At 43.3% G+C, this 15,231-nt stretch overlaps 1 protein-coding gene across 1 annotated transcript in view; it reads left to right on the forward strand.

Moving 5' to 3' along the window:
• The window catches only part of calcr (calcitonin receptor), a 346,460-nt gene extending 341,348 nt beyond the window's left edge, over positions 1-5,112 (forward strand). The window contains exon 13 of the mRNA XM_068051371.1: positions 4,114-5,112. Coding sequence (XP_067907472.1) covers positions 4,114-4,335 — 222 coding nt within the window. The 3' untranslated portion in view covers positions 4,336-5,112. The remainder of the gene's footprint in view (positions 1-4,113) is intronic.
• The last annotated feature ends 10,119 nt before the right edge of the window (positions 5,113-15,231 follow it).

Genomic DNA, 15,231 nt, shown 5'->3' on the forward strand with positions numbered 1-15,231 from the left:
TCGCCACGCTGGGAGCATGGCAAGCAAAACCATGTGGGCTGCTTGCCGGCTCCCCTGAGGGGGTCCCTCGTCCAAAGGCACTTAGTGCCTGATTGAGGGATCTGGCATCGGGAAAGGGTGGCGTGGCTGCTGTGAGCCACACCCCTGCTCTTGCTGCCCACCTCCTTACATCCCCTACTCCACAATCTCCACCCCACAAAACCCCTCCGGCCATGACTCACCTGTGGCCTGGGTCCCTCCACAATCCTGGGCCTTGGGTGGATGCATTACCGGCAGCAGCCACTGCCTCCGTGGTGGTGCTGCTCAATAAAAGAGCTGCCAGCCTCTGAAACCTAGGGAAGGCCCACTGCTGCCCAGTAAAGTGCCTGATTAGCACATGATGTGGCAGACCTTCCTGCAAAGAGATGACGTGGGGCTCTCGCCGGCTCTTCAGCAAATGGCCAAGACCTCTGTCGCCTAAATAAAATACCGCCCTTTGGTTCTGTAACCCTTAATACTCTTGCTTAACAAAAATCTATCAATACTCAACAGGTCAGGCAGCATCTTTGGAGGGAGAAGCATAGTTAATGTGTGAAAGGTCACTGACCTGAAACGTTAACTCTGCTTCTCTCTCCACAGATGCTGCCTAACCTGCTGAGTATTTCCAGCACTTTGTTTTTATTTCAGATTTCCAGCATCTGCAGTATTTTGCTTTTATAAAAATCTATCAATCTCAGTTTTGAAATTTTCAGTTAACCCAGCCTGAACAGCTTTTTAGCTCAGAGAGTTCCAGAAGATTTTCACTACCCTTTGTGTAAAGAAGAGATTTGTGACATCACCCCTAAACAGCCTAGCTTTAATTTTAGGGATATGCCCCTTTGTTCTGGACTTCCCAGAAACAGTTTCCCTCTATCTGCCCTATAAAATTCTTTAATTATCTTGAACACTTCATTTAGATCAACCCTTAATCTTCTATACTTGAGGGAATACAGCATATTCTATGCAAGCTGTCCTCACAATTTAATCCTTTTAGCCCTTATGAATAACAATTTATTGGCTAGAAATTATTGTTGGTAACATTAGCAACTAATTGTATGATACACCCCTGTCTGCTATTTTAACTTTAAAATAGTGGCCAGAAGAATGTTATATGAACATGTTATGCATTTGTCCAATAATAGTACCAATGGTAATCACCATCTTACAACTGTGTGGGACAAACACAACAGTAAACTATTAATGAAGATGTACAAAGTTATTTGGTACTTCTGTCCTCCTGTACTTCTTCTAGGAACATCAGTTTTTTTATTCCACATTAATGCTCACTTACCTGACAACTCAGATCATTTTCTTGTAATGATCTGCTTATTAATGAACCGTAACATATTATCACTTTGGGGGATTGTACTCAGAGTAAGAATAAGAGTAAAATCTCTTACAGTCTTTTTGGTGGAGAAAAAAACAGGGAATAAAGTATTGCTGGCTCCCTATGCCTGTGATACACCATTGCATGTGATTGAATTATCCTTTCTCCCAAAAGTAGTTGTTAACATAATTAAGTAAAAAAAAAAAATCTCACAAAAACTCTTTGGCATATTCAAATCCTTATGAAGGCTGTTACTTTTAAACCAGACACAATAAAAAGTTTTGTGCATCAAAAAGAATTCATTGTATGAAGGGCAAAGGTGTTTTGACTATTTAAATGCAAAATTATCTATTTTCTCACACCAAGCAAATCTCCAAAAATTCAGCTAGCTGAAAACTATTTGTATGTTCAACATGACATTGATTGACTATTGAGGCCAAGGTGTATAAATGAAAAATGTCTTACAGAGAATCATTATGGGTTGCTTAGAGAATGAATGAGCAGCAGTTGGAAAATTCACAGATAAATAAGCTTGAAGAATAAATGAGGGTCACTGGAAGAATGTATAAGGAACACTAGGGCATGCATTAATGTGCATTCAGAAAATAAATGAGTGTTTGAGGAATGAATGAGCTGCACTTGCAAACGAATGAAGAGTACTTAAAGAACAAGAGGAAAGCATTTGGAGAATAAATGACGGGCACTTGGGCATGATTGCCATGTGGTGATAGTACTAGACTAATAAGATAGAAAGATGTGAGTATAAATCCCACCATGGTAATTTATGATAATTGACTTCAACAAATCTGGTAACCTGTGGGTGAGCACTAAAAAAATGACCATGAAAGCTGCTGGATTGTCATTAAATCCCACTGGTTCTTTAATGGGTATCTACCACCCCTGCAAATGACTCCAATCCCACAATACATGATTAATTATTAATACCTTCTGAAGTGGTCTGGTTGTAAAACAGAAAATGAGAAACAGATGGAAAAATCTAAAAGAAGCAATTGGTAATGAACAAGGAGCATTTGGGGAATGAATAAATGATGAAAACACTTAACTGTGAAATTTTATGTTTGTCAAGCTGGGGAATGTGATTGGTGGGGAATGTGATTGGTAGAGAATAGAACACTTTGGCAGTCAGCATCAAGCATTTTCTTGTCTGTTATGGCACAGTGTATATGCAGGGTATTGCTTCCTGCTCTATGTGTCAAAAGTGGGGATGAAACTACTCCTATTCATAATTTTAACCAAAAAAAGTAGGGGCGAGTTCAAATTGAGGTTTCCTACTAATTTATTCACTACAATTGTCAGCAAAAGGAATGTCACTTTTGCATAAACCCAACCTGACATAGGCAATCCTTCTGCACTAGTGTAGTATTTTCACCTCGCATATTATCCAAGAAAACCCAAAATTTGTGACTTTGCAAATTCCACATTGACCTTTTCAATAAAATTAGTGAAAATAGAAATGTTTGGCCCCATGCCTCAAGAACAGGAAATTCAGCCCAACTTCTTTCCAGAAACTGTGTACAATCTACCTTATCATGAATCCTCCCTTCCCATTTAATTTCCTGAGGGAATTGTTTAGAGAGATGCTCCCTGGTAATCAGACAAAACTCCAAATTATTCATTTATCTTCTCTAGTATTCAACTCTGGCCAGCTACACTCCACGGAAAGCTCCTTTTTCTACAGCCACCCAATCCCAGTACTAGATCAACCACCATGTCTCATGCTTCCAGGCTACCTGTATGTTTATAAATTAAAACCCTGTTTTCATTCAGATACTTACTGAACTTCTCGTAGAAGTAGTTAATTGAGACTCTGAGCAGTTTTTTGCCAGTCTGTTTTATATAGCTGAACACTGGGCAAAATAATTCTCTTCATCTCTAGTTGCTCTTACAGTTTATTCATTTTAAACCCATGTCTTCTCAAACTGTATTTACAGTCTAAATCAAACAGTTTGCTTATTGCACCTAAGCCTCTCAGCAGTTAAAATACCCTCTCAATCTTTCCTCAAATGACAATAAGTTCAGTTCTGCATCTCTGCTCCTAAATTATAACCTGAAATCACAGAAATTCTTTGTTACTCTTCGCTGAACTTTTTTTTTTGAAGGGAACTGCGGGTTTAAAGGGCTGGAGAGAAATCTGTCAGCTGAGACAAATGCAAGAAAATCATGTTTGATTTAGGAAGAATTGAAAATGTTGTAAAGCAATTTAACAATGTAACAAATGTGGAGATAAAAATTAATATTAAAATATATATTAAGTAGTGATTTACACTTTTCTTCCCTCCGCCTGTCCCCCTGCCCCTACTTGGGCTTATAGAAACACAAAGTGCTGGTGGTTTTGGGCCGTCTGACTGCTGCCAAAAAACATAAGCCAGATGCCCTTAAATCTCATGGAGGAGCCTCTGGAAAGTTTTCTATGCTGGGGAAGCCAGGCAGGAACACAGGAAAGTTGTGCAAGCCACATTATGGTAGCACATCTGGGCCCTTGTAACATATCTAAATGCTGCTACCTGTTTCAGGGTGGGTGTTTCCTGAGGTTACCCAGGAAATGCTTATCAAGCAAAGGGGGCAGACACCTGACATCATGAATCTCCACTGCTATTTCCTCTGTCTGAAGTGTTAGCCCAGAATATTCTTGAAATAGCAAGAGGCTTTAAAGCACCAAACTGTTACTGCTCCCCATAATGTACGTAAAACCAAAGCTAATGGTGTCAAACAAATGATGAATTTCCATGCTTTCTGTCAAACCTTAGATGCAGGCAGCTCTGAAGAGGCAGTGGGTGCAATATAAAATGCAGCTGGGCCAACGGCGTCGTGAGCACTGCTCCATGCGTTCGACCTCGTATACAGCGACATCTATCACAGAGGTTCCTGTTTACCTGTATCATCAGGACAGCAATAGTGAACACTTAAATGGAAAATACATGGAGGATTCTGAAATTACTGCCCTGAAATCAAAAGAGACATATGCTTGACTTGACTGAAAATAATCAACAACAAAATAAAACAAGTCATTCGCATTTTACCCATTAAAACATAGACTCCAGTATCAACTGTCGGTCTCTAAAATAAGCAACTGAACCCAGCAGGGAAAAAAAGTAAACATTTTTCTGGTAGCAGTAGTCAAGAATGGGGCCAGTCGAGACAGATGTTGCAATATTTCATACAGTACTGCTTTCAGAAATCTGACTGGAAAACGGAGCTGTTGGTTGAAGCGTGTGGCATTTCCATGGCTGCGAGTCTTAAAAAACAAGGCCCACTACAAAAGTATGGCTAAGAATAATTCAAAGAGCTTGCACCAGGATCACAGACTGCAAACAAACACCAAGGCAGTGTGCAACATACCAGCTGGGGCAGAGTGTAGTAAATTTGAGCCAAGCACGTTGCTGATCTCAAGCAGTTGATTTATGGCTTTGAATTTTATTAGTTGGCTTTGTTATGCTCATCATAAAAATTAAAAGGCCTTGAAGATTTAGTTCTTGGCTCCAAAGCCATTTCTTGCGTTACTGCTAGTTTGAAATTAGTACAAGTTGTTATTGCTTCACAGATTTACTGGTGTTACTAGTTCATAAGGTACATCTTATTTCTTTGTATTATGGCTTTTTACTATGAAAACCAACTGCATACACAAAGACAAACTATCGTTAGTGGGGGCTAAATATGTTCATATGCTGTGAAATGAAACCATAACCAACCTAAAAGTAATATTTTCAAAATGTATCACAGAAGAATATTCAATCATGGCTTGTCCAGCCATTAGTAATTAATAGTAAAATAAAATAGTTCTGCTGAAAGGTCACAGACCCCTGAAATGTTAACGCTGCTTCTCTCTCCACTGATGCTTCCAGATCTGTTGAGTATTTCCAGCACTTACTGTTTTTATTATTAGTAATTAATAGTAGTTGGTGTCCCCTGTGGCTTAGTTGGTAGCACTCTCACCTGTGACTCGGAAGATTGTGGGTTTAAGTCCTCTCCAAGACTTGAGCACAAAGATCAAGGATAACACTCCAGTGCATTATTGATGGAGTGCTGCTCTTTCGGAGATGCTGTCTTTTGGATGAGATGTCAAACTGAGGCCCTGTCTGCTCTCTCATGGCACTGTTTCAAAGAAAAGCAAGGGAATTATCCTTGGTGTCCTGGCCAATATTTATCACTGAACAAATATCACGCAAACAGATTCTCTGGTCATTATCACATTGCTGTTTGTGGGAGCTTGCTGTGTGCAAATCGGCTGCCACATTACAACGATCACTACACTACAAACATACTTCATTTGTTGTAAAGCATTTTGGGGAAAGGTACCATATAAATGCAAGTTTTTCTTTTCTTTAATAAAAATTTAATTTGGCTTAATTCCCACTGTAGTTTCTGATCCCAGCAAGAAAACAAGTAGCATCAGTATTGCAACTGTATGGAGTGCAGTGAACTGTAGCAAGAAGCAGCACCTTGGCATTGTAGGGTGAAGAGGCCAAACCACACAAACAGGCAGGGTTGAGAAATTCCTTCTAAGTTGGCCCTTTAACAAAAGGTTGGCAAGCAATGTGTACTCAAAAGTAAGGGTTTTGAAGATGGTCTGCCCCAGCCATGCATTGAATATATGAAGGTTGGCACAGAATAAGTCATATTTACTAATGCTCATTGATTGTGCTCTCTTAAAACTGATGGGTTGTTTCACTATGACTTGTTCACATGACACTCCCTGCATGTGGATTTAATTTAATTAGGTTTCTTTTTGTATATATAACCTACAAACCATAACTGCAAGTCTGTAGTAGAAAGTGTCTTTCCATGTTGTGATGCCAAATGGTATCTTTAGTAAAGAGATGTGAATGAGATACTGGGCTAGATTTTACCAAGCCCATGACATCAGGCACCTTGGCCAGGTTGGGAGGGTGGCCCGGAAGATGGTTGCGGCAGAGGCCCGCCACGGAGCTTAATGCCAGGAGGGCCCGGCCCAATCCTCCTGGCAGCAGCGAGGCTCCGTGGCAGCCCCCTCGTCGCTGGGCGATGGGACTTGCATCTACATATTTAAATCAATGAAATGAATAAATTTAGATGAACTTACCTGCCATCGTCCGGGCCTGCCGTGATCCTCAATGTGGCAGCCGGCACTCCCATGCCTTCAATTCCCTGTCTGGGGAAAGCGAACGTGACACTGGTGGGGGGGTGGGAGGAGTTAAGATTTCCAGTGTGGTGGAGGGGGGGGTGCGGGGAGATGGGGTCAAATAAATGTAATGAGTGTAGGAGATGTTGGGAAGGTGTGAACTTCAAACTTTGTGTAGTCTGGGGGTGGAAGGTCAAATTTAAAAGTTAAGTGTTTTTGGGGGGGGTGAGGGTACATAGTTAATGCAATTGTTATTTAGGGTGGGAAAGGGTCTTTAGAATTTTATTTGATAAATTTTGGGAGGGATGTGTCTTTAAAAATTTAAATTAGGTGGCAGGGCTGGCTGACCTTTAAAAACGGCGCCAGCACCTGCGTACAGGCAGCTGACGCATTGCTGGCATCGGACAGCCTCCCCCTCCACGTGACTGTGGTGGGTGGGGGTGGGCCGCCCCGGCTATTTAAATGAGCCACCATGTGGGAGATCATGGCAGCTCTTTGGCGTGCGCGGGCCACCCTTTTTTGAGCTCGTCGCCAGGAGCGACGGCGGGCTCTTAAAATCCAGCCCACTGATTTCACAAAAGTAGTTTGGAATGGATGAAATTAATTTTAGAGCACATATCCTCATTGTTTTTTTAGAGTCTTGGATTTTCTAATTACTCTATTTTTTCTTTTAAATATAACTTTTTAGCATTTGATTAAAGATAGTGCCAAGCCTCTCCATTCTAAGGCAGTGGTAAAGTAGAAAGAATGCATTAATAATTCCTCTGATGCCTATGTATTGAATTGGTGCATCTGTGAAGGGTTCCCCTGTTCAGTATTTCTGCTGAGATTGTAAACATGTTCTTGCAGAATGCTTCTACAGTCTGTCTAGAAATATTGAACAAAGAAGATCTTTTCTGCACATATTTACAATATAGTTGTGTATAACCATCAGAGGAATTCTTCCTCCCATCTCCATAGGAGATATTTAATGACTAAAAATCTTATGGATTATACAGTGTTCTAGACTCAACACAGTTAAGTGAAAATGCCAGTTGACCACTGGTTTTGGTAGTGTTAAAGGGTATTTATTTAAATGGAAGGAGTATAGTAAATAAAGTTGATGAGCTGAGGCACAGATAGACATATGGCAATGTGATATTGTTGCTATAACGGAAACTTGGCTTAAGGAGGGGCAAGAATGACAACTCAACATCCATGGATATAGAGTTTTCAGGCAAGATAGAGAGGGAGATAAAAAAGGAGCGGGGTGTAGCATTATTAATTAAGGAATCAATAACAGCTTTTGAGGAGGGTTGATATGCTAAATGAATCGTCAAATGAGGCCATATGGGTGGAGCTCAGAAATAAAAAAGGGCAGCCGCACTACTAGGAGTGTACTACAGACCCCCAAATAGTGAGAGGGAGGTAGAAGAACAAATATGTAGGCAAATTTCTGAGTGCAAAAACTATAGGGCAATAATAGTTGGGGATTTCAATTACCCCAATATCAACTGGGATACAAACAATGTGAAGGGCACAGAGGGGTCAAAATACTTGGACTACGTTCAAGAAAACTTTTTTATCCAGCACAGAACAAGCCCAACGAGAGGGGGCGCAATTCCAGATTTAGTCTTCAGTAATGAAGCTGGGCAGGTGGAGGAAGTAACAGTAGGTGACCATTTTGGAGATAGTGACTATAAGCTTAAGCATAATTGTGGAAAAGGACAAAGATAAAATAGGAGTAAAAGTTCTAAATTGGGGGAAGGCAAATTTTAAGAAACTGAGAGGTGACCTGGCGAAAGTGGACTGGATACAGCTACTTGAAGGAAAATTAGTGGCAAACCAGTGGGAGACATTCAAAAGCAAGATACTACAGGCATTGTGTAGGCATGTCCCCACAAAGATAAAGAGTGGTACTGCCAAATCTAGAGCCCCCTGGCTATCTAGAAGCTTGCAGGGTAAGTTAAAGCAGAAAAAGAAGGCTTATGATGACCACAAAAATCTTTAGAAAGCCCAGAGGAGTATAGAAAGTGCAGGGGTGAAGTAAGAAAGGAAATTAGAAAAGCAAAGAGAGAACATGAAAAATTATTGGCAGGTAAAATCAAAGAAAACCCAAAGAAATTTTATCAGTACTTTAAGAGCAAGAGGACAACTAAGGAAAGGGTAGGGCCTATCAAAGAGATGTACAAGGGAACTTATGCATGGATGCAGAAGATGTGGGCAGAAGAGTTTTTTTGTCTCTGTCTTCACAAAGGAGAGGGTTGATGTAGACATTGTAGTTAAAGAGGAGGAGTGTGAAATATTAGATACGATAAGCATAATGAGAGAGGAAGTACTAGAGGGTCTGACATCCTTGAAAGTGGATAAATTGCCAGGGCCGGATGGATTGCATCCCAGATTGTTAAAGGAAGCAAGGGAGGAAATAGCCGATGCGCTGAGGATCATCTTCAAATCCTCACCAGATACAGGAGAGGTACCAGGCGATTGGAGGTCTGTGAATGTTGTACCATTGTTTAAAAAGGGTGCGAGGGATAGGCCAAATAATTATAGGCCAGTCAGTCTGACCTCGGTGGTGGGTAAATTGGTAGAATCTATTCTGAGAGACAGGATAAACTGCCACTTAGAAAGAAACTGATTAATCAGGGATAGTCAGTATAGATTTGTGAAGGGAAGGTCATGTCTTACTAACTTAATTGATTTTTTGAGGAAGTAATGATAAGGATTGATGAGAGTAAGTGCAATGGATGTGGTCTACATGGATTTTAGTAAGGTATTTGACAAGGTCCCACATGGCAGACTGATCAGTAAAATGAAAGCCCATGGGATACAGGGGAATGTGGCAGGTTGGATCCAGAATTGGCTCAGTGCCAGGAAACAAAGGGTAGTAGTCGACAGGACTCAGTGTTGGGTCCCTTGCTGTTTGTAGTATATAATAATGATTTGGACTTAAATGTGGGAGGCATGATTGGGAAATTTGCTGTTGACACAAAAATTGTCTGTGTAGTTGATAGTGAAGAGGATAGCTGTCGACTCCAGAAAGATATCAATGGTTTGGTTGAGTGGGCAGAAAAGTGGCAAATGGAATTCAATACAGAGAAGTGTGAGGTAATGCATTTGGGGAGGGCAAATAAAGCGAGGGAATACACAATAAACGGGAGGATATTGAGAGGGGTTGAAGAAGTGAGAGACCTTGGAGTGCATGTCCACAGGTCCCTGAAGGTGGCAGGACAGGTGGATAGAGTGGTAAAGAAGGCAAATGAAATGCTTTCCTTTATTGGCTAAGGTATAGAATACAAAAGCAGGGATGTAATGCTGGAACTGTATAAAAGCTGGTTAGGCCACAGCTGGAGTATTGCGTACAGTTCTGGCCACCGAATTACAGGAAGGACATAATTGCTCTGGAGAGAGTACAGAGTAGATTTACAAGAATGTTGCCAGGGCTCGAAAGTTGCAGCTATGAGGAACGATTGGATAGGCTAAGGTTGTTTTCCTTAGAACAGAGGAAGCTGAGGGGTGACTTAATTGAGGTGTACAAAATTATAAGGGGCCTAGATAGAGTAGACAGGAAGGACCCGTTTCACCTAGCAGAGAGGTCAATTACCAGGGGGCACAGATTTAAGGTGATTGGTAGAAGGATTAGAGGGGACATGAGGAAAAACCTTTTCACCCAGAGGGTGTAGGGTGTCTGGGATTCACTACCAGGAATGGTGGTGGTGGCAGAAACCCTCAATTCTTTGAAGAGGTACCTGGACCTGCATCTGAAGTGCTGTAACCGTCAAGGCTATGGACCAGGTGCTGGAAGGTGAGATTAGATTGGGCGACTAGTTTTTGCAGCTGGCACGGACACGACGGGCTGAATGGCCTCCTTCTGTGCCTTAATTTTTCTATGATTCTATGGTTTATTCAGAACCAAAACAAGCTCAGTGAGCACTGAGCAATCTTGTCTAGGCTAAAACTGAAAACTTTTTCCATAATATTTATCACAGTAAACTTCAAAGCCCTCACTAAAAGGGTCAGCCCTCCCCACCTAAAAATGTGTTTTAACCTACTTCCCTGTTAAAAAAAGCTGAGAATTATAACAAGCATGATGGATTTCCAGACTCCTGACGCATTTGATAAAAGAGTTCTTTGTCTGAAGGACTTAACAATCAGAAATATCTTACTGTTATTATACTGTGATGAGACCCAAACTAAGGTCTAGAAAACTTCACTGGACAAAAGCATTGGCAACACCGTGAAAACATATAATTAAAAACATTCTTTTGAATTGTGCAATTAAATGAGCACAAACTGCCCTATCTTGCTCATATTTAAATGTTTGACCATAAGCAACAAACCTGTTTAAAAGACACTGTAGCTGATTTTAACTATTGCTTCAAAGCAGGCATGTATACCCATAGCCTGCCTTATGTTGCTACCTTGAGGCCCAGACCTCCTTTTCATCAAACCAACACTCTGATGAAGCTTGCCAGTTTGGAAGGGCAGATAATCAGCCTGCTCCTCCTGAAACTTCAAAAAAAAGGTGATAAAGGTTTTGAGCTACCTTTTGATTGGTCTCCAGGGGTCCAATAACATTAGGCTGCTGAATATCTGGTGCAATAGAGATCATGCATTGAATACGCTCTACCCATTTATACCTCAAAATTGCAACTGGAGTCCTGTGCATGTTATAACACCCTGATTTGCATATTAAAGTGGCTTCCACACCTGAAACAGGCAGGCACTGAATCCACCCATGTAAAATAGCAGTGGTTACAATCGCAGCATAAAAGGAGACATAAGTGATCTGAAAACACTTTCAGACCATTACTACTGTTAATACAGGCTGCCACAGTTAAAATCGACCTCACCAATTTTATTTGCAACACAGTTGAATTTCATTTCCATTGTTGCATATGCCACAAATACAGGTTAACCTAACTAATGGATTCCATGCTAGGCAGATTGAGTTGCTTCCTGAAGTTTACAGGTGGACGTAGTAGATAATTCTTAACAATAATAAGCAAAAACCAATAAAGACAACCAAATCCGCCATGAGAACGAGTTCTTTGGGCCTCCTTATCTCGAGAGACAATGGATACGCGCCTGGAGGTGGTCAGTGGTTTGTGAAGCAGCGCCTGGAGTGGCTATAAAGGCCAATTCTGGAGTGACAGGCTCTTCCACAGGTGCTGCAGAGAAATTTGTTTGTTGGGGCTGTTGCACAGTTGGCTCTCCCCTTGCGCCTCTGTCTTTTTTCCTGCCAACTACTAAGTCTCTTCGACTCGCCACAATTTAGCCCTGTCTTTATGGCTGCCCGCCAGCTCTGGCGAATGCTGGCAACTGACTCCCACGACTTGTGATCAATGTCACACGATTTCATGTCGCGTTTGCAGACGTCTTTATAACGGAGACATGGACGGCCGGTGGGTCTGATACCAGTGGCGAGCTCGCTGTACAATGTGTCTTTGGGGATCCTGCCATCTTCCATGCGGCTCACATGGCCAAGCCATCTCAAGCGCCGCTGACTCAGTAGTGTGTATAAGCTGGGGATGTTGGCCGTCTCAAGGACTTCTGTGTTGGAGATACGGTCCTGCCACCTGATGCCAAGTATTCTCCGGAGGCAGCGAAGATGGAATGAATTGAGACGTCGCTCTTGGCTGGCATACGTTGTCCAGGCCTCGCTGCCGTAGAGCAAGGTACTGAGGACACAGGCCTGATACACTCGGACTTTTGTGTTCCGTGTCAGTGCGCCATTTTCCCACACTCTCTTGGCCAGTCTGAACATAGCAGTGGAAGCCTTACCCATGCGCTTGTTGATTTCTGCATCTAGAGACAGGTTACTGGTGATAGTTGAGCCTAGGTAGGTGAACTCTTGAACCACTTCCAGAGCGTGGTCGCCAATATTGATGGATGGAGCATTTCTGACATCCTGCCCCATGATGTTCGTTTTCTTGAGGCTGATGGTTAGGCCAAATTCATTGCAGGCAGACGCAAACCTGTCGATGAGACTCTGCAGGCATTCTTCAGTGTGAGATGTTAAAGCAGCATCGTCAGCAAAGAGGAGTTCTCTGATGAGGACTTTCCGTACTTTGGACTTCGCTCTTAGACGGGCAAGGTTGAACAACCTGCCCCCTGATCTTGTGTGGAGGAAAATTCCTTCTTCAGAGGATTTGAACGCATGTGAAAGCAGCAGGGAGAAGAAAATCCCAAAAAGTGTGGGTGTGAGAACACAGCCCTGTTTCACACCACTCAGGATAGGAAAGGGCTCTGATGAGGAGCCACCATGTTGAATTGTGCCTTTCATATTGTCATGGAATGAGGTGATGATACTTAGTAGCTTTGGTGGACATCCGATCTTTTCTAGTAGTCTGAAGAGACCACGTCTGCTGACGAGGTCAAAGGCTTTGGTGAGATCAATGAAAGCAATGTAGAGGGGCATCTGTTGTTCACGGCATTTCTCCTGTATCTGACGAAGGGAGAACAGCATGTCAATAGTCGATCTCTCTGCACGAAAGCCACACTGTGCCTCAGGGTAGACGCGCTCGGCCAGCTTCTGGAGCCTGTTCAGAGCGACTCGAGCAAAGACTTTCCCCACTATGCTGAGCAGGGAGATTCCACGGTAGTTGTTGCAGTCACCGCGGTCACCTTTGTTTTTATAGAGGGTGATGATGTTGGCATCGCGCATGTCCTGGGGTACTGCTCCCTCGTCCCAGCACAGGCATAGCAGTTCATGTAGTGCTGAGAGTATAGCAGGCTTGGCACTCTTGATTATTTCAGGGGTAATGCTGTCCTTCCCAGGGGCTTTTCCGCTGGCTAGGGAATCAATGGCATCACTGAGTTCCGATTTGGTTGGCTGTATGTCCAGCTCATCCATGACTGGTAGAGGCTGGGCTGCATTGAGGGCAGTCTCAGTGACAGCATTCTCCCTGGAGTACAGTTCTAGGTAGTGCTCAACCCAGCGGTCCATCTGTTTGCGTTGGTCAGTGATTATGTCCCCCGATTTAGATTTGAGGGGGGTGATCTTCTTGATGGTTGGCCCAAGAGCTCTCTTCATGCCATCATACATTCCTCTGATGTTTCCGGTGTCTGAGGCCAGCTGAATATGGCTGCATAGGTGTTGCCAGTAGTCGTTTGCGCAACGCCTAGCTGTTCTTTGTGCAGTACTTCTGGCTGCTTTAAGTGCTGCGGATGTTAAATCGCTGGGGGCTTTCTTGTAGTTCAAAAGTGCAATGCGCTTAGCGGCTATGACAGGTTCCAGCTCTTCATTATGAGATTGAAACCAGTCTGCATTTCTCTTCGCACTTTTGCCGTAGGTGGTCAAAGCTGACTCATAGATGGCGTCTCTGATGTGGGCCCACTTGGTCTCAGCATCCCCTGTGGGAGTGTTTTGAAGGGCTGTTACAAGTGAATTTAGAAATTTTTGTAACAGCTGTGGGTGAGAAATTCTGCTCGTGTTGATGCGCGGGTGGCCCTTCTGCTTGGAATGATGCAACTTCTTTGGTCTGAGTCTAACCTTGCTGCACACCAGGGAGTGGTCGGTGTCGCAGTCCGCACTGTGGAAGCTGCGTGTGATTTGAACACTGTTTAAGGCGGCTCGCCTTGTGACAATGAGGTCTAGCTGGTGCCAACGACGTGATCTTGGGTGCCTCCATGAAACCTGGTGACAGGGTTTAGTGTGAAAGAACGAGTTGGTGATGCAGAGGTTATGATAGGTACACAACTCAAGCAGTCTCTGCCCGTTCTCATTCATCCTTCCAACGCCATAGCGCCCAAGGCAGGAGGGCCATGAGTCATGGTCGGCCCCAACCCTGGCATTAAAGTCCCCCAGCAGGAATAGGTGTTCGGTGTTGGGGATGCTGCTAATGATGTTATGGAGTTGTTCATAGAACTGGTCTTTAGCTTCAGGTGCGGAACAGAGTGTTGGAGCATAGATGCTGAGTAGGTGTACTGGACCAGAGGTGGTGAGCAGTCGGATGGACAGTATGCGTTCCGAGCCATTTGAGGGAGGCTCTATCATGCTGAGCAAGGAGTTTCTGATGGCGAAGCCCACTCCATGCTGTCTTGGTTCTTCAGGATCCCTGCCCTGCCAGAAGAAGGTGTAGTCTTGCTCTGCTAGAGAGCCACTCGCGGGGAGGCGAGTCTCCTGAAGTGCTGCAATGTCCACATTGAGTCTACTGAGCTCGTTGTTAATGATGGCGGTCTTCCGAGAATCGTTGATTTGTGTAAGGTCTTCCGACAGGCCAGGACACATAGTTCTGACGTTCCAGCTTGCAAAGCGAAGGGCTGGTACCTTCTTTCCTTTTTTCATGTTGTTTGGTGCGGTGTATCAGTCCACCTTTCGGGCAATGACCCTGAGCTCCAAGCACCCATTGAAGCAGGCAGATTGTGGCGGGACAGAACCTTATTGACCGGGGGCTGCCCGGTTTGAGGCGGGCGGTAGCTGTCCAGTGAGGTGCAATGACCTCTCCCACCGACAAAGGCAACCCGTGGCGCCCAGTTTCTACGCCAATTTATCTGGACTTATAACCCGTAACTGCTGCCTTCCGTGTTGTTTCAGTCGCTGTGAGGCAACTATGGAGTGACCTCTCCATGGCGCATGCCTGGGCAAATTTATGGAGGTTGAGAGTTGCCCAGTCGAGAACGAGTATATTCTTATATTCCATTCATTGCTATCTGTGTCTTTTTGTACTTAAGAAAGCAGTTTAATACTTTTATACATAAGGAATTAATGTACAGTCTATTGCTTAATGTAATGTGTAGTTATGTTACATTGTGCACTGTAGATAATGTTACAAAGAACTTGCTG

This window comes from Heterodontus francisci, chromosome 2, assembly GCF_036365525.1.
Source record: "Heterodontus francisci isolate sHetFra1 chromosome 2, sHetFra1.hap1, whole genome shotgun sequence".
Taxonomy (NCBI): domain Eukaryota; kingdom Metazoa; phylum Chordata; class Chondrichthyes; order Heterodontiformes; family Heterodontidae; genus Heterodontus; species Heterodontus francisci.